This window comes from Corythoichthys intestinalis, chromosome 21 (genome assembly GCF_030265065.1).
Source record: "Corythoichthys intestinalis isolate RoL2023-P3 chromosome 21, ASM3026506v1, whole genome shotgun sequence".
Taxonomy (NCBI): domain Eukaryota; kingdom Metazoa; phylum Chordata; class Actinopteri; order Syngnathiformes; family Syngnathidae; genus Corythoichthys; species Corythoichthys intestinalis.
In genome coordinates this window covers 16,916,778-16,936,670 of record NC_080415.1, presented here as the reverse complement: position 1 = coordinate 16,936,670, position 19,893 = coordinate 16,916,778, and the positions used below count along the sequence as shown (strand labels likewise).

General features: G+C 40.0%; 1 protein-coding gene and 1 long non-coding RNA gene across 3 annotated transcripts in view; one reads left to right on the top strand and one right to left on the bottom strand.

The window, feature by feature from the left end:
- The window catches only part of fbrs (fibrosin), a 28,040-nt gene extending 9,259 nt beyond the window's left edge, over window positions 1-18,781 (bottom strand). For both annotated transcript variants that reach the window (XM_057826484.1, XM_057826485.1), the window contains exons 1-10: window positions 17,074-18,781; window positions 14,062-14,238; window positions 13,889-13,915; window positions 10,937-10,966; window positions 10,547-10,595; window positions 9,812-10,151; window positions 5,382-5,605; window positions 5,004-5,293; window positions 4,873-4,917; window positions 4,191-4,292 (exon numbers count right to left, since the gene is read on the bottom strand). In XM_057826484.1, coding sequence (XP_057682467.1) covers window positions 4,191-4,292; window positions 4,873-4,917; window positions 5,004-5,293; window positions 5,382-5,605; window positions 9,812-10,151; window positions 10,547-10,595; window positions 10,937-10,966; window positions 13,889-13,915; window positions 14,062-14,238; window positions 17,074-17,379 — 1,590 coding nt within the window. In that variant the 5' untranslated portion in view covers window positions 17,380-18,781. The remainder of the gene's footprint in view (window positions 1-4,190; window positions 4,293-4,872; window positions 4,918-5,003; window positions 5,294-5,381; window positions 5,606-9,811; window positions 10,152-10,546; window positions 10,596-10,936; window positions 10,967-13,888; window positions 13,916-14,061; window positions 14,239-17,073) is intronic.
- Window positions 373-15,236, top strand: LOC130909718 (uncharacterized). The gene is made up of 4 exons (XR_009061789.1): window positions 373-468; window positions 4,067-4,168; window positions 14,102-14,261; window positions 14,605-15,236. It is a non-coding gene; the product is annotated as an uncharacterized LOC130909718 (long non-coding RNA).
- Window positions 18,782-19,893: the final 1,112 nt, after the last annotated feature.

Genomic DNA, 19,893 nt, shown 5'->3' with positions numbered 1-19,893 from the left:
AGACAAGCTGTCAGACACTAAATGTAGACGAGGATAATGCAAACCTTTCACTTCTACGCTTGCACTAAAACTAATAGCAGGGCTGGTAGATTACATTCCAGACCACCCACAAATCTTTAAATATGACCACACAAGCCATATTAAAAAAAAAATAAAAAAAAAAATAAATAAAAAAAGATTTTTTTAAAGGGAACCTCGGACTTAAAGACTTGTAGGCTCTAATAAGCCACAATTTTGCTCTTTTACTAAAATATGTTATTAGAAACACATAAAATATTGCGATTGATTTAAAAATCTATACGATTTAGTACATGTTTTGACCTATGGAGGGAGCCATGTTTTAAGCACGCAACGGATGCTCGGGGTGATAACGTAGATTGTCACTGTCAGTCGACGAATACTACCGGGTTACTGCAGTTCCTTCTACACAGCAAGACGTCCAACACATGCGCTCATCGGTTAAAAGTGGTGACTACTTACTATTTGTGTTTTTATTGAGTCTTTTATTACCTTTTCATTGCTTCAAAAATACTTTTTGCATGGGTTTCCTTCTCATACTTTTAAGCATTGTGTTTTCTTGCGGTAACTTTAAAGCAGATTGTTGATCTGATGACCACATTAGTCATGTAGTACATTCAAACCAACCTTATTTGATATTACTATGTTTGAGTATTTTCTTAAGGCGTCTTTACTTTTTTGTTTCCTACTCTCGCCTCGTCTTTCCTGTTCATTTTGCTTTTGCTGCTCGTTTTGTGAAATATCGACAGGGTTATCATGCTCATTAATGTTCCTCTCGGGTTCAAATTGAAAGGGTTGATCAGATGACATGTTTATGTCGCTAGAGTCAAACTCTGGAAGCCCGGCAGCGTAACCATGCGATGTCAACAACAATGGCAACCTACTAGTTAAACTAATTTTGCAAATTGTATAAAACCGAAAACATCAAGAGGGGTTTCAATATTAAATTATTTGAACTTATAATAACATTTATCTTTTAAGAACTACAAGTCTTTCTATCCGTGGATCCCTTTAAAATGTCTTTATTACAATCAAAGCTTTAAAGTAACACAACAAAACTTGAAACACACGTAAACCTATTAAAACACACACTAAAGCATATTCTATATTCTAACAAACTTGAGCAGAAAATGTTTATAAAAACTGTAATAATAATTTTTAAAAATCCCAGTTAACACACAGTGCTTATACTACAGCATGGCAGTAAACATAGGTCACCTACACAAAAAAATCAGTGCAAGTGGTGTCAACTTATATGTATATATTAAAAATGTGACCAAAAATTTTGGCGCAAAAACTTTCGACCGAAAATAGCTAAAATTGCATTTTCGGTTAAAAGGCCGAAAGTTTACCACCAAAAAGTGTTAAGAGCCTGAGTCCTCTTGTGATGACGTAATCAAAACATGGCGAGCTAACACTATTGGCCCATAGCCAAAATTGTCCGCAATGGAAGTGTTTTGAGGAATCAAAAAAATACATAAATTATTAAATGAAGGAAAATAAAATTTGCTTCATCGCTGCTACACACTCATTCTGAAATTGCCTTTAATTGATGTCACTCATCACATTGAGTACAGTGCATTTGAGCCTGTGTGTGAGTCGTTTGGAGTATACAAGTTGTATTTAAATGCATACATGTGCATTTACTGTGGTTTAGTACAATACGTTTATAGCACGACCACTTCCTCTTTTTGTCACTTTTTTCCCTACGACTTCCACACTCTCTCTGCCAGTCGCCGTTTAATCCGGCCGGGAGCGACTTCGCTCAGCTTCGTCACCGCTAGAACTTTGCCCACTCGCCTGGCTCTCGATTGATTCCACTTGTTGCACAAGAAAACTCTGAGTCTTTTTTTAAGGAGTAGGAGAGCTTTACTATTTTTGGGGTAAAGGGAATAGCTTTTTGTTGTTTTGAACTACGGTTCCACACAAACATACATCGAGATCTCATTTAGCTTAGCAATTTGAGGCGTGAGACCCATTTTTCGAGTGTACCAAACCTGCCCTGAGTTCCGATTTCTGATGGGGTGCAAAAAAATCCTAGAGCCTCCTGAGTTGTAGAACCAATACCAAGACAAAGGGCACCAATCCGAAAATAATTAAATAAAATATGTATTTTTTAATGAAATTAAAAATGGATTATATACAGTACATGTGTATTTTTCGGCCTTTCTGTTTTTGTTTTGTTTTTGGCCATGTGTTTTCTAATATTCGGTTTTCTGTTTCAGCCAAGAATTTTGCTTTCGGTACATCCCTAATATATTTATATATTTTTAACCGCAAAAACAGCAGATTAATTTCACATTGCTTTTTCTATCACAAAAGAACCCAGTGAAAAGCAATCAGACACTCAATTGTTCGAAAACATTACCAAAGACAGGGTTGTCCATTTACTAGGGCTGTCAAATTTATCGCGTTAACGGGCGGTAATTATTTTTTTTAATTAATCACGTTAAAATATTTAACGCATTTAACGCATGTGCGGAACGACCCACTCATGCATTGCCGCAAACAGACTACAATGGCGCCGTTTTTTGTATATTGAGGGCTAAGAGGCAGAGACAAGCGAGTGGAGTGGACACAGGCATTCATTGGGGCCACGCTATTTATTGGCATACGCTTTGGCATCTCTTCCACAACAACTATATCTATTGTGGCGAGTGACATGGGGAAGGACAACAGGAGATAAAGTTTTTCTTAACACCCTGTTTTGAACACAACGCAGAGAAGATATACCATTTGCAGCTACCACTGACAGTCATGGTTGCCCAACTTCCCATCATGCATTTGGGCAGAACAGTTAAGTCGCTACAGTATCATTTACTGAAAGCACAACAAAAATGATAGTCCCATCTCTCAAAAAAATTAATGTTCACAAAAAGAAAAGCGCTCAATGCAAAGAGAACTAACCTTCCCAATCAAAATAGCTATGCAAAATAATACCCAAGACTTTGGTCAAACTCTATTCAAACATTTCGTTTAGCTCAACAAATACACTAGATGGCAATATTTTGTCACAATATAAAAACTATCAGAGGTCTCTTACGTTGTGAAGTCAACACTGGCGAGCTATTTATTTTTTGATTGAAAATCATACAAATTTTATTAAAACGAAAACATACAGAGGGGTTTTAATATAAAATTACTATTAACTTGTACTCACATTTATCTTTTAAGAAACACAAGTCTCTCTATCCGTGAGTCCCTTTCATAGAAAGAATGTTAATAATGTTAATGCTATCTTGTGGATTTATTGTTATAATAAACACATACAGCACTTATGTACAGTATGTTGAATGTATATATCAGTCTTATCTTTCCATTCCATCAATAATTTACAGAAAAATATGGCATATTTTAGAGATGGTTTGAATTGTGATTAATTACGATTAATTAATTTTTAAGCTGGGCGGCACGGTGGCTGAGTGGTTAGCATGTCTGCCTCACAGTTCTGAGATCAAGGGTTCAATCCCGGGCTTCGGCCTTCCTGTGTGGAGTTTGCATGTTCTCCCAGTGCCTGCGTGGGTTTCCTCTGGGAACTCCGATTTCCTCCCACATCCCAAAAACATGCATGGTAGGCTGATTGAATACTCTAAATTGTCCGTAGGTATGGGTGTGTGCGTGAATGGTTGTATGTGTCCTTGTGCCCTGCGATTGGCTGGCAACCAGTTCAGGGTGTCCCCTGCCTACTGCCCGTAGTTAGCTGGGATAGGCTCCAGCAACTCTGCGACCCTCGTGAGGATGAAGCGGCATGGAAAATGAATGAATGAATAATTTTTAAGCTGTGATTGACTCGATTAAAAATTTTAATCGTTTGACAGCCCTACTATTTACATTTACATGGTACAGAATCACTGATTTATGGAAATGAAGGAAACTTTATCCAAGGTATGTGCTTACAAGACAAAATTATTTTGCCAAGATCTGAGCAAAACTAAATGAGAAGAGCTAAAACACGTGACCGAAACCTACTCAAACCGACCAAACGAACAGAAACAAAATGTTCAACAAGCTGAAAAATCCCAAACCGATACCGTATGTTTTCTTCTAGACCGGATATGAACAATCATCCGGATTCCTCCAGTGCATTCATGAGAGCTAAAGGAGTAACCGCCCACTACGGATCACATCACTCAGAACAGATTCACAGCAGGTATGAACAACGTTCTTCTCACCTTTGGCTGGAATGCTCCTTGCAGCGAGCTAAATGGCCCGGTGGGAGGAATCACAGGTTGGATATTGGGCACTGAGGGTGGTGGCGGGTATTGTGGGAAGAACTGTCATGACAGACACAGACAAATGGAAGATTCAACCAAGCAGCACCAGAATATATTGGGCCATAAAAAGTATGTGCCACTTTTGTCTGTTTGTATCATCAAATAGACTTTTAATACCAGATAGGCATTTACTACTTATTAATTAACAGTCTTGACAGGTTTTCTTCCTCTGTCCAAGATGCATCCTGCCACCACTTACGGTAGTTTATCACTATTAGACGGCCAATCCATGACAACTGGGACAGTGGCAGCGGATTTACTTTAGTCAAGTGAGTATACAGTAATTTAGTATGAAAAAAAAATTTAAAGCGTGGTATCGATACTGTATTGGCATCGGCCGGGTTTCCGATTGGTATCGGTGCAACACTACTTTTCCGGGTGCTATAGAAAAAAAAAAGTCTCAATGGTCACACAAAAAGATCAGATATGACCCAAAAAAATAATTTGTGCATTAAGACCTGTATATTAAAATAAGCTTCAAGATCAGTACCACTTATAAGTGATAAATATCCAATAAAATAACCAATCAGGATGCAGGCAAATACTTTTGCATGACATCATGATCATCGGGGATACTTACAGGATGCCGGTACAGCCCTTCCATTTTGCCTGGGTACTTATCGAACTAAAGATTTAAACAACACAAATTTGGGATTCAGTCATTATTCCAGACTGACTAACATTTAACATACGGCAACGGATACTCCTTACCAGGGGCGGTGCAGCAGCGGGTGGGTGTAAGAAGGGCGTGAAATGTTGGTGCGTGTGCGTATGTTGGTGCTGGTGGTTGTGCTGATGGAACTGGTAAGCCAGCGGCTGGACACTGGGCTGGTTCTGCGACGTCCTGCCCGTCGATCCTGGCGTGGAACTTGACGCAGACGCCCCGCCAGGCGTGGAGCGACCCACGGTGGCGTTACTACCTTCGGCTCCCGGAGCGCTACGCCTGCCTTCGCGCTCTTGCGAGTTCAGGAAGTTTAAATTCTGCCGCAGCATTTCCTGATCTATGGTGGATTGCATTACATTGTGGAAAATATGTCAAGTAAGCTCCTGATTTTTGTTTTCAAAGTAAGATAGCTTTGTTCACTGTACCTGCAGCCGATGAGTGGGAAGGGCCTTGTAGTAAAGGTGGAGGGGGAGGCAGGCCTGGTGAAGAAGTGAACAAAGCACCCGCGTTGGCCCGAGAAGGAGGTCGGAGGGGCCCAGAGGACCCTGCGCCCCGAATGAAGGACATAGAGACACTGGAGGAGGGCGTTGGGGGGCGCATGGAAGATGAAGACGATGCAACAGATGTTGGCTTAACTGGAGTGCTGCTCCTGGAAGCAAAAAAAAAAAAATTTTTACAGAGGCTCCAGTCACAATTACTTTACCCATCATTGACATGACTGAAGCCCTTTTCACATTTTCCTGAACACCGTAAAATCCTGGATTTAAATGGGTAGCCTTGTGTGTGAAAGAGATTTCCCGGGTCGACTGACCCGGATGATTATGCGGATATTTAATGGGTCGCGTCTTAGTATTATGTCCGGGACTTTCCCGGAACGAGGCATGTGTGAAAGCACGCGTTTGATTCCCAGGTCACACCAAGGAGACTGAAGACTTAAATATCATGGCGGGCCGATCGTCATTTCCTCTTTCTTTGCAGTAAGACCAAAACATCACAATTATCAACATGGCAAACTGGAAATGGCAAAATTAAAGGTGTCGAATGGCGCCCAGCAAGTTAATATCTCGGCACTCTTCTCTTGGATCGCTTAAATACTGTACAGTTTTGATGAACTTGAATTGGCTGCAGGTACGACGTCGGAAACACTCATACAACCGGCTCTGAAACAAAACACGATCTGACCAAAAGAATGTGCCAGCCGATGCGGATCAAAAATGACGTGATGTCAGAGTTATAAACCCGTGCCAACCGCCCTTTTTGTTTTGTTTTGTTTTTTACAGACAGCTTACTTGCTCAGCCAGCCACATGATGTCCGCCTCTTTAATTTAAAAGCACATACTGAAGAGTAATCAAGTAAATTCAATTAGTCAACAATCTGTACCAGTTATTATTGCAGTTCTACTTAATACAAAGTAAAATTCGCTCAAAAACTGGAAATTGAACTATTTTACCAAGCAACTGTTTCCATTTATGAAAAAGTAATCTGGGTGCCAATTGAATTATTTTTGGTGGAAAAGTAATTAGTACAACTAGTTACTTTTTGAATTTGAACTCATTTGACCATAACTGGAAGAGATGAAACTTTGACATGTGAGCTATGTTAATTTCACAGTTGAGCTCAAACCTAGCTGCTCAAACATTAACTTAGCTTGACGTTGGTTTTGTGTTAAAGAAGAATAACAGATACTAAAGGACCCTGTATAAGACTTTGGAAATGATGTGACTGTGTTAGACGACTACACATGGGCACAGATATTTAGAGCTAAGAGACTAATGTGTACAAATATGCTGTGACTGGGCAAGACTGTGGGACATGACTTATGATTAGCTTAGTCAAGGTCATGGCTTGACTATACATGCTTGAAATCTCAAGGAGACGCAACTTGTTTTTTGCCACAACTCGACTTTTACAAAATTTACTTATACACTACGTGAACATGAGTTGTGTTTCCATTCAAAAGTTTATAGTTTTTCAGCAAATTTAGTCAAAATGTTCTAAAGAAATGTTGATTCACACCTGTTTCCATTTATCATCTTTTGTGTGATATGTGTGCCATCGAAAGATGTCATAAGAGAATGTCATTAAGAGTAGACCACCGCATCGTTCTCCATTTTTTCTATGAGCGTATGCAAGGACTTTGAGGAGGTTGGCCAACAGCATTTCATTTCAAACTCTGGCTGAAACATTTCAGCATTTAAAATACTACAGTTTATGACCTGTGTGTATCATATTTCCTTATCCGCCACCATTTTTTTCTTCTACTAGCACAATCGGCGCTAAACTCATACTCAGCATTTTTTTTTTCCTTTTCAAAATTCTTGAACTAGTTCCCATCTTTTTTTTTTAAATATGTAAATATATATATATATATAGAGAGATATAGATATAGATATCAGTGTTATTTTCATCAACAATGACGATAACAAAAATATTTCGTCGATGAACATGATGATGACGAGCTAAAAATGTGGCTAGGGAGACGAGAACATAAGGAGAGAAGGAGACCCTTCTCAGTTTTCGTCTGACGAGACAAAAATGCTCATATTGTAAATGGAGTACATCAGCTTGCATCGTAGCAGTGTTTGGTTCATGTCACTCATGTGACATGTGGTGCGCCACCCCACCGGTCATTCTCACTGGTGTTAGGATGTGCTTCTAAGCTAGGCTGAGCTCCATCTTTCTAATTTGGAAACACATAGTAAAATTTGTTTCTCTTGCAATGTTGCTTTAGCTTTTAAAGGTCTGTGCTGAGTAATCATCACACACTAAATGTAACTCGTCGCGTTAGCATTACATTTAGCATGGCGAGAATCCTCTTAGAGGCCCAGACCCCTTTTTTTTTTTTTTTTTGTACATAAAGTTCATGGCTTAAATGAAAAAGAATGTAATGCTTGTCCTGTTGAGTGTGCATTATCATCACCAAGTTTGTGTTGTTCTTGGAGATGCTAAATTATGTGCTCCTCTGTCTACGTTTATTTGAAGTTGTTGGAAACATTTGTTTATGGACTAAAACTTTTGAATTTTACAGACAAAACTTCGAGTAACTTGACTAAAAGTAGACAAAATTGTCATGATTTCGTCGACTAGAACTAGACAAACACATTGTGAAATGACTAAATATGACTAAGACTAATAAGTATTTTCGTTCAACAGACTAAGACAAAAATTAAAAGGGCTGCCAAAAACAACACTAATATATATGGCGGAAAATACAGAGAAGGCTGAAAAAGCAGTTTCTTCTCTTGCACCCCTCTTTAAAATAAACTGCTGTATTTTAAGCCAAAAGAACTGTTGTGTTTGATAGAACTATATGTCTATATGCTGCTATGGCAGTTTCATGGCGCATTAACCCCCCAAACTATTTTTAATGTATCCGTTTTACCCTGAAGACCCCCGTTTACAGACACCATGCAACCGTTTTTGTTTCAACCCAGCCATAAAGGAAGGTAAGTAATTATATTCAAAATGTTTATATGTCTAATATTTATTTTTAAAAAAAAACTTTATAAAAGTATTTACTCGCATATTTTAAACTTTTAAACAAATGGAAAAAATAGCGTCGGTAAATTGGTCACGGATATCTACCTCATAACTTGAGGTGTGCAAAATTTCCGATTCTTAGATTATTCGCGATTCGGCCGTGGAAGATTCGAGAACGATTCACAAACATCCAAATTCCGATTATTGAAATATGCCAAGTAAAGCGGAAGTACAACACACTCAGCGCGCCGCGCGGACTTCGGGACGGAACGGAGCGGGAGTAGCTAAACATTATGCTTCTCATTAACCGGCCCCTCGGGTAATGCCAACGCTCAACTCACGGCTCTAGCTCAACTCATGCCACGAGATAAAAAAACACAACAACATACCTGACTGCTGCCGAAAAGCTGCTACAAGTACAGCTAAGCTACATAATGTTACGGTAGATATCATTCATATAGGACTAGATGGATTAGAGACTCGGTAGCGGTAGCAGCACATCTGCAAAAAGCTAGATGCGGGCGTTAGTAAACGGCCGCCATCTTAAAGCAGTAAACTTCCCTGCAATGCTGTTGTAGCGAACCTTCCAAGCAAACCTAATTAACTTTTTATCTAAAATACTCCTAAATCGGTAAAATATTGACTTGAATCTATCTTTAAAATAGTTTTAAAACTTTCACATGTCAAAAGTAGACAAAAGGGAAATTATGGAATAACAGGAGCAATTTTAACAACTTTAACGGTTGATTCACAACATTAAATTAATTGAATGTAGTTTAAAGCTGCTGATACAGAATGGGGACTGGAGTTTTTTTATTTAATGTTATTTTTGTATATTTGTTTACTGCTATATGTTAACTTGATACTGAAATAGTAGTTTGGTTTAGCCTGAGAGTATTTTTGAACAATTTTGGAACTAATGTACAAAACTTTATTTAAAAAAAAAAAAAAAAAAGGAGGGGGGTGCATCAATAATCGTTTTATAATCGAATCGGAGCCTCTGAATCGTAATCGTAATCGAATCGTTAGGTGCCCAAAGATTCCCAGCTCTACTCATAACTATCGCTGAACAGTATTTTTTTGTTACTGTCGCATTTTCCCCGATATTTTAGATGATAAATAATTGATCCAAACAAAGAAATTTTTTTTTAAAAAGTTTAAAAGGGTAAGTATTTGAAAAAGAAAATCTCGACCACTCCCTGATTTCTGCATTGCGACCCTTGTTATATTACCAAGTTTCACCCATAAAATCCCAAATTGGGGGTCTCAGAGCGGAACTTCAAGTCACCTGAGGGTTTTCCGCCATATATATTTAAAAATACAAATCAAAATAGGTGGATGGAAACCCTGCTTTTGACAATAAAAATGACAAACCTGTTGTAAAGGGAGTGTGACGGCCGTCCTGGCAAGCTGAGGAAGGGCTTCGGTTTGGACAGCGGGGGACTGCCGTTTTGGTGGCGGCCGCCATTACCGTTGATGGCAGCTGGCCTGGGGACCGGCCCTGCCGCTGAGGCCGGGGAGCAGGAAGGCAGGCGCGGGAACGAGGGGGAAGAGGTAGAAGACGAAACGGCCTCTGGGAAATGCGACTCCAGGCTTTTCTCCTGACTTCGCTCCAGGCCAGAGACTCTGGGCGTCACCATCAAGCGCTGGATGCCACTCCGCACCGGCATGCCCGGGCAGCTCTTGCCCATGGTGGAGGGTGGAGGCTCAATAGCTATTGAAAACAAATTTTTAAATGACTACGAGCATCAAACGTCTTTTCCAAATCGAACCAAAATTCATCAAGCACATTTTTTAAAAACAGTTAACTAAACTGTCGTACAACTCATTTACAGCACACAGGACACAAAACTTACACAAAGGTACACTTTAAAAATAGAGTAAAGGTTATACTGGACAAATCATCAAATACATTATTAGGCAAACCAGTTTATCAGATGATAAGAATCTAGTCATGGAAATACATGGCAGTTTCCTGTTTTAGAAAAAAGTCCCTGCTATGCTACAAATGTCTTTGTCAGATCTAAATTTAACCTCACTAATCAGGTAATGGTTTTGGTGTTGATTTCAGTCAGGTGGCGTGGGTGTAGAATTTAATGATACACTTACCTTTTCTAGTGCTGACTGTGAATACTGGATCCATGTCATGGTCAGAGGCCTGGCAGAGAAAAAGACAAAATATATTAAACTGAATGCCGAAAACACTAGGAATAACTGAATTACTCAAATATTAAAGAATGTTCCAATACAAAACTTCCAAAGGACTCAACACAATTACCCCAAAAAAATTTGTAAGCACATTACAATTTTCCTTGATTAAAACCAAACAAAATGGTGGTGCTTTTTAGGATGTGGAGTGGTTTAATGAAATTTCATTTGAGAAAACTGATTCGATGTACACGCAAATTGAATTCTGCGTTTGGTCAGGGAACGAATTCAACTTGTAAATTAACCGCAGTATGTTAGCTTAGAAAACAGGTGAAGAATTGCAGTGCATACCTTGTCTCCAGCATCACTCTCAGTGTCACACTGAAACAAAAAAAGAAGGGGAATATGTCAGATGCAATACACAGATCAGATTGTCTAAAGCTGCACTCAGACCGGACATGTTTTATCGCGCCATATCGTTTGCTCACCCTACACCCGTCGCCAAATGCTGTTTTGTGTTCACGCCGACCTTTACGTTGCCAAAAGTTGGAATTTCGCGTACATCGAACAACTTCCGGTTCACATAATGTACCGTATTGGCCCGAATATAAGACGGCCCTGACTATAAGACGACCCCCTATTTTTTAAGACTCAAATTTGAAAAAAAGAATTTTTGAACACCAAATTAATTTTTATACAGAAATAATTACAGTACATCCACACAAATGATTGTAACAATATATTTGAGAGAAAAAGCATGTTATTTTGCCTCATTCAAATCTTAATATCTGAAGTTCTGAACAATTAAATATGTAAACTAAAGTGCAATCACATTCGTAAATGAATGGCTTCTGATTTTTGAAATGTGTATAAACCAATCTATTATGATAAAACAACAAAATTGCAATAACAGCATTAACCATCAAAGTGAAGTCTAACTGTAACTGTAGTCTTGAAACAAATCTGAATAAGGAAAAACATTGCAATAAAATAATGCAAACTGGTTAAACATGAGAGTAGCGGAGATCTGTCATGACATAACATCGCTTCAATGATATCTGGCGCCATCTAGTGTTGTGAATGGGTATAATGTCTAGACCGCTAATATAAGACGACCCCCACTTTGTCAGTCTTATTTCAATGCAAAAAAACACCGTCTTACATTCGGGCCAATACGGTAAATATAAGTAATATTTAGGCATGTGCCAGTTAGCGGTTTCAAGGTTTACCATGGTATGAAAACGTCACAGTTTCAAAACCACTAAAATTTTCTGTCATACCGTAGATACGGTATTAGCTATTTTTGAGGTCCCAAAAGTGTAGCGATAAATCTGTGGCTTGGAGCTGTAGTGCTCCCCATCCCTTCCAGTTGTTGCTCTGTCCTATGTCTGTCAGACACTACTAGTACACCTGAGCTTTTTTCCCCACACAAAAATAGACAAAAGTCGCTCGTATGGGACTACTTCGGCTACCGAAAAGAAAAAGACGGTTACGGCTTAGAGTCGGAAGGTCCGCCGACGTGCAGGCAACACCTCCAACATGATTTCGCATCTATGTGACCATCATTGGTCACTTTCACGAAATGTAAGGTAAGTAAATGCTGTCATGTACGTTTCCCACCACCTGGTTTGGTGTCTAGCGATGGTAAAATACTATAATGCAAGCCTGTTAACGAGGCAGACAACGTGGCTAGTTAGCATGCCAAGACGGCTAACTAGTTTCCCCTCTACCATTAGCCAACTTGACTAAAAGTCTATAGTCTTCCGCCATTGTAAACATCTGCCAATTTGCAAATATGTTGTGGAAAAAAATCCTGTTCAATGGGAAAAAAAAATTCTGAGCCGATACATACCAAAATAACACATTTTAGAGCTGTAATTGCAATACTGTGATACCGCGGTATTTTTGCTTAAGGTTATCATACCGTCAAAATCTCATACCGGCACATGCCTAGTGATATTCTGTCTTGAATCTCATAATTTTGATACTTTTTTGGGTGCTTCAATCTCCTATTATTACGCCAAAATTAGTTTTGTCTTGATAAAAACCTTACGTTGGTAAAAGACACAGCTCGTGAAACAAAACAACTTCCGGTTCACATAATGTTAAAATATGCAACAAGGTGACTGTAACATCGTAATATTACAATTTTAATCCTTTATTTTTACAATATGTGAGGTAATTCTTGTAATATTACGACTTCAATCTCATAATCAAGGAAGTAGGTTTGGTCTCAACATTGGTAGGGATGATATAACAGCATAACCTGCATGTACACTTTTTGCTTGGGACGGCACATAAATAAGAAAAGAAAATAGAGAAAATAGAAGAAAATAAGGAGTTTTGCATGTTAAGAAATTCACACACTTTTAATGTTATGCTATGACTCTGTATGCAGGTTGGACTTTCAATAGGAAAATTAGTGGTGTGTTCCCCAACTCTATAAAATTGATGTGGCTGCTGCTGGCCAGAAAAAAAAAACAACAATCTAATATCCCTCCTCCGAAGGGGGCAGCGGAGGTGGCATGTTTTTGACATGATGCATTTCTATCGGGGCTGCGTGTGTGTGCGTGCGTGTATGGGGTGGGGGGGTCAAGTCATCTGCCAATCAAACGTGTGTTTGAGGGAAAAAAATGGACTGGCACATTCAGCAAAAGGGGTACATCTAAGTCTGAACATAATGAAATAATTCACTTGATAATGGTAGGGTTATTTCTATCCCTACAACACATGGGAAGACAATCGAAATTATCTATAAAACTGGAGTTATTAGGTATAATGCAAATCAGGTTTCTTAAAAGTTGGTGGGGACAATTTGAGCATCCTGAAAAGTTGGTGTGTTATGTGCCTTCCATCCCTATGCAAATCTACGCCCTTGCTCATAATATTTTGACCTTTCTCTCGTAATATTACAATGTATGACTTCATTATCGTAGTATTGCGATTTTTATCTCCTAATATTTTTTACTAATATCGTAGTCTAATTTCTTCTTTTTCTTTCTTTCTTTGGACTTTTTTTAACTGGATGTTGACGAAGGTTCTGGGACCGCTTCAGCAACTGAAGTCACGTGAATGAGAAAACATACTTGATTGGCTGCTTCAATGCCGTCGCAGACAGATCAGTTCGGACATCTTTCCTGCGGCTCACGATTTGAACGCGCAACATCGCGGTGGCACGGCCTTTCTGGTCGAACTACTGGTCGCGCATCAACGCGTGATAACATTGACTTTATATGGGAAAACCTTGCGCGATGAGGGGAAAAAACGTGTCCGGTCTGAACGCAGCTTAAAAATGCTACTTACAATATAGCCAGTCTCCAATGGATGTCCCTAGACCAGAAAATAGAGATTATGTCAGTTACAATAGTTAAGAGTGTAGTTTTAATTGCTGAGTAACCTTTTAAAACAGTCTAAAGTCAAAGTGGATACCGTGAACTCAGCTGACAAGACACCAAAGCCCAAAAGATGTGTCTCACCTCTATCCTCCTACTCTTGTTCCTACTCTTGTTCCAACAGCTGCTGGAGTAGCTGTGCGGAACGCCTTCCTCCGGCTCGGACAGCGGCCCCCTGCCATTCTCCTCTGGACCCCTCTTGCCCTTGTTCCTTCTTCCCAGCATGTCGTTGTGCTGGCTGGGCTTCATAGAGCAGTCCATCTGAGGGGAACAAATTCACTGGGGTAAGCTCAAGGAGAAATAAAGACAAAGTAGAGGCTGAATCATTATCTTTTCCATTATGATGTTGCTACAACGAACAATGACAAGAAAAACCATCATCATGATGTACAATAGCGTAGCTGTCGTGAGCCTAATAGCATAATAGTCTTTCATTTTTAACTTGCTGTTGCAACTGAAATTAAAAAAAACACTTAGGCGCTTGATGAAAAATTGTCCAAAATATGCAAGTGAAAAAAAAAAAACTTCAGCTTCAGGTCATTTTTTTCCTTCAATATAAATGAAGTCCTACATTGAGAAGCATTTTAGTTTAGACTGATCATTTGTTATGGATTTGGTTGTGCTCAGAAACATCCCACTGACTAGTGGAACAGCAGCTGATGAAGCCTCAGCCCAGCCTGTGTTTGAACCGGTCTCCACGGTAACACTGATTGGCCATAATTAGCATCAAGAGTGACAGGCAGTAACCCTTCTCCGCCCACCAATCTGTCCAAATCAATCAACTTTTTACAGCGCTCTTCTTTATGTATTGGTCAATAAAGTACTTGTGGTTTCAGGCTAATGATAACGACCACTACGTCTAAGCAGTCAAATGGGAACAAAACAATTAAGAGACTTTTGACACATAAAATCAAAAAGTGATTAGCTTAAGTCCCCTGAAAGTGACACTCCCACTTCAACACACAAATACACAAACTGGTGCGGATCATTTCACAAGCATTCTTCTTCTTACGAAGCCGTTTGGCAGCTTATCAACACCTCCCGGAATGAGTGCATGAATAATTGAGGCCTCTCCACAAGCCATCAGTGGCCTGACAAAGTGGATTGCCGTTTCCAAGCAAGTTAGGGTGTCAGAGTTGAGGAGTTCAGGAATGATGGGTGTGATGAGAAGAGATGAACACACTCGCACGCACACATCCATTACTCTTAAGAAGTTAAGAGGAATGAACTTTCAGGCAAAAATTTCAAAAAACCTAGAATACACTAATACAGGTGATCGATTTCACCTTCTCTAAACATGGGAATGTACATATCCTAGTTCCAATTGTTAAATATATTAGTATTTTTGTACAACTCCTTGGTCCCAAAATAAGAGATAAAAATCTAAATCCATAAAAAGTGTTTGAGCCATTCATATTGTCAAGAATGTCCTCTTTTGTGACTGTTATTCATCCAGTGTTCCAGTCTTTTGGTCGCTGTCAGCCTATCCTAGTCAAAATGGATTGGACGTCTAACCCTGTTAATGGCACTGAAACATGAATATTCCCAGCCAGTCCTCCCAGTTTAATTGAATCGGACGTCTATCGTTGACAATGGAAAACAATGAGTTAAAGCAACGCTAGGTAACTTTTCAACCTTTTTAAAATATTTTCATAACATTTATGACATGTTGACTGGCAACTAGTTGAATGACACCTCTTTTATAGTTTGAGGGGGTCTATCGCTTTCACCGGCACTAAATAACTATGAGGAGGGTGGCAGGAACCCTGCCACACAAAAAAAAACTACAAATGTGCTTACTTCTTTATGGCATACGTTACTTCCTCCTTTCCCCATATATGATACAGAAGTCTATGCTAACGCTTTCGTGTTTTGTCCGAGGAGGAAAAAAAAAGGGAGGCTACCAGGATATAAAGAACATTGGCCCGGCATTCTCTCACTGGCATGACGCCCCCCCCCCCCCCCCAAGACTAAGCCACACGGCTTAGTCATATGCTATTGTTTAGTCGCAACTGGATTCATTACCTTCTTGCAATTTTTTCTTCACAGAAATGTCATTTATTCCAACTGCAGGCAACCGGGAGATCATGATTTTACGACACTGTGCGCGGGTCCTTATGGGTTAAAAAAGTTTTCAGTTTTTGTTGAGTTTGGTGGTGCTTGTGGACAAAAGCAGTAGTGTTTTACCTGAGGAAAGGCTCCATTTTTATTTGTTATACTCAAGAAGTTATTTTCAGTTATATTTAACTTATTTATTTAGACAATGTTGAGTGGTCTTAAGAATTTTTTTTGGGGGGGGGATAGTTGAGATTATTAACAAGTTTGTATCTATTGTGTGTGTGTGTCTAAATATAATTTATGTTCAGATATTGCAATTTCAATTTGCTAATAAAATCTAGACATTTATTCTGGAAGTTTTCAAAATGTATCTTTAGCAGTTTTTGAAAAGTTTTAATCAAATGGTGTATCACCTGAAACAATACACTTGAAAGTTAGTATAAATCAATGTAGATTTTGCATTGATCAGTGAGCCCAGGGGTCCCCAAACTACGGCCCGCGGGCCGGATACGGCCCACCTCCACATTTGGTCCGGCCCCCTGAACAATCTTTTATTTTGTTCAATAGTGTTATTTCCTGGCTTTTTTCTGTGAAGAACCCAGAGAGGGTTTTTGGTTATTATCTATTTAATTAATAGTGTTATTATTATTATATTATTATTATTTTATTTACTTTTGTTCCGTGAAGAATCCAGAAAGGGTTATTTGATTGTGGCTTTCTGAAAAACAATATATTTACATTTAGGCACTCCTGCAATCGTCACACTTTTTCCGTTACAAACTGACCCGGCCCCTAATCAGAGAAGGGAAATGTGGCCCTCACAGGAAAAAGTTTGGGGACCCCTGATTTAGCCTATCAATTAATTAGGTTCATATTCGTGAGAAATGTAGCCGTGACCCCCGATCACCCAGTCCGTTTGGTCGTATTAATATCCCGTCCCCAGCAAAAATTATATATGTAGGTAATGCTGTTCGATCGTCCCGACCAATTTTAAGACCAAACCCTTGCTTAGTACATAGTTTTGGAAATACAATTTACCTCCAAAGCCTCCACGCTGACAAAGCTGGCAATTGCAAAGCCATCAATGATGTCTTCCTCGCAGGACACTGACTCCCTCTTCCTCCGACGAGGGGGTCTATGTCGGCCGAAACTAGGCCGACCCTCTTTCTCCCCCGGACCGAGGACGCTGTTGTTCCCGTGATGTTCCCGGTCGGAGCCCGACGAGAGGGACGTGGCCCGTTCCTCGGCTGCCAGGTTGACTCTCCTCCGCCGCCGCTCCCTGTTGCGCTGGGAACGGGAGCGGCGGCTCTGCCTGGACCCAGTGTTTCGGCTCGGGCCCTCCATGTCCTCCAAGTTTTTATTCTTTTCTGTCGCCAAAAGGCACTTAGTTCAAGCCACGGTCCGGTGGAAGGTGGCACCTAACCGCAAAGAGATGACACCAGCCCCCCCGCCCGGGCCCTCGCTCGGAGCCCCACTTAAAATGGCGTTAATTGAACCAACCTCTTGTACTATTTTCCTTCCTTTGACAAGAGTCTATTGGCGTCAGGGCCCTTCTTTCGTCGGAATTTGAGTGTCATTTCAGTATTTTGTAACAAGCCACGATGGAAGTCAAAAACACTGCCGCGATCAGGACATCTTCTCTACGGCTAATATTAGCTCGTCAACAAAAGCATGTCAACAGAAAAGGACAACAGCGCTTGCTCAGATTGATAAAAAACAGTTAAATGCTCTCACGTGGGTTTAGTGCTAAAAAGCCGGCCATCAACATTTAACATGACCGTCAACAAATTGCTGACAATTTATTTGAGCGTCCGAACCCAAAATGTCACGGTAAGCTAGTTAAGGCCCAGACGCCAAATAGTGGACCGCTAGCTCAATGGCTGTCGTGACATCGTCTTCTATGTCAAAACGACACTTTTCGCTCGCAAATTTCAAATATAAGGAGCCAAGTGTGCTTCAATTCACGCGTTTATCTCGACCGCTCGCCAAGCACTTGGTTCGGGTTGACTCCAGCTAATTAGCATTTGCTAAATCAGATAGCAAGAACGGGGCTAACTCGAAAACATCACAATATATTCAACATGAGAATAAAACCGCATTTTTACTAACACCCGGTCGATTAATAGTGCGGACCAGTAATGTTCCACGAATTATTTCTCCCCTCAAAAGTCGAAATGTTAGTGGGAGAAAGTGAAGGTGTCGGTATCCTATCAAAAGAAAGACGTAACGTTAGCACCACAGCTAAGTTAGCGTTAGCTGATCCAGCTGTTTTTTTCTTCCATAAGAAACTGCAAGGAAGTGAAATCACTCCTGACAATCACTCGTGTAATAATGTCATATTAGTCCTTCACGCACAAAAACGCTTCTGCGGCCCCTCCATCGCTTGGAAGAAAATTGTCAAGGCCCATTAGTGAAAGCCCCGGTGTCGATTTCCATAAACGAGGGTGTCGACCAGGCCAAACCCCGTCGGGCTGGGCAGCTCCTCCGTGCAGCCTTCACTGTTTAGATCCACTGTTTAGCACAAGTTGAGCCGGTCACCGGCGCCCCCTGCTCACGATTCCGTGTCCTGGCCCAATCCAGAGTGCGATAAACACGTGGGGGGTATACGCCGCGTCCCCCGGCGCTTCCTTTTTTTACGCTTTTCCACGAAATTGTAAATGTATCGTGGACATCGGGGACACGCAATCCTTGTCAGTCGTGCGGTGCATTGTGTGCGCAAATCTTCTTCCTCCGTGCGATGGGTGCCTGATGCCGCCTGTGTTCGTGGACACTGCCATCGTGTGGACGAAAACATTCTATCAACTAGAAAATTCAATTTCTGGAGAAACTGCGCGGAGATGCTTTGCTCTCCCATGTCAAAGGGCAAGGGCGTAGGTTTGCATTGGGACGGTAGGGACATAACACTACCAACTTTTCAGGATGCTCAAATTATCCCCACCGACTTTTAAGCAATCTTATTTGCATTATATAATGACTCAAGTTATATAGGTCATTTAGATTGTCTTCCTATATGTTGTAAGGATATAATTGATCCTACCATTATTAAATCAATTTCAGTACTTTCATTATGTTCACTTACACTGACCCCTTTTCACTTGTTGAATGTGCCAGTCAATTTTTCCCATGAAACGCACGTTTGATTGGCTGATGACTTGAACCCCCCCCCCCCCCCACACACACACACACCCATTCACAACCGGACAGAAATACATGTCGCCTCCCCTGCTCCCTTCAAAGACCAGGGATATTGGAATTTTTTCCCGCCAGCAGCAGCCAGTGTAAGTAATGTAAAAAGCCGTCAATGTTGTGGAGGTGGGGAACACTCCACTAATTTTCCCCACTAATTTTGCTACTACTACAGTGCTTTAAGTCGAATTTACTCACTGAGATTTCTTGAAATAATTAATTAACAGCTAGTTGAAAATAAGCTTAGGGTTAGGGTTTAGACTTATTTTAAGCAAAAAGTTCGTATATTTCATCTTAAAAGAAAAACTTGTTTATCAGAAATGTTCTTAATTCAAGAATATTGTTCAAAACATTATTTGAATTTTTTTTTTTTTTTTTTTTTTGATTTTGGTGAAAGATGACCAACTTTTAGCTGTATGGGCTCAATACGAACAAATAGTAATATTTACTTAAAGTGGAAGAATCTGACGCATTAATCTGTTAATTAGCTTTTAACACTCAAAAAAAGTTGGGAGAAAATTATTTGACTTGGTTTTTAAAAAAATATATCAGATTAAGACGTTATAAATTTGCAGTGTGAAAGTTAGTATAGGTCAGTACAGATTTATTTTGCATTAATCATTTAGCCAATCAATTAATTAGGTTCATATTGGTGAGAAATGTGGCCCTGAC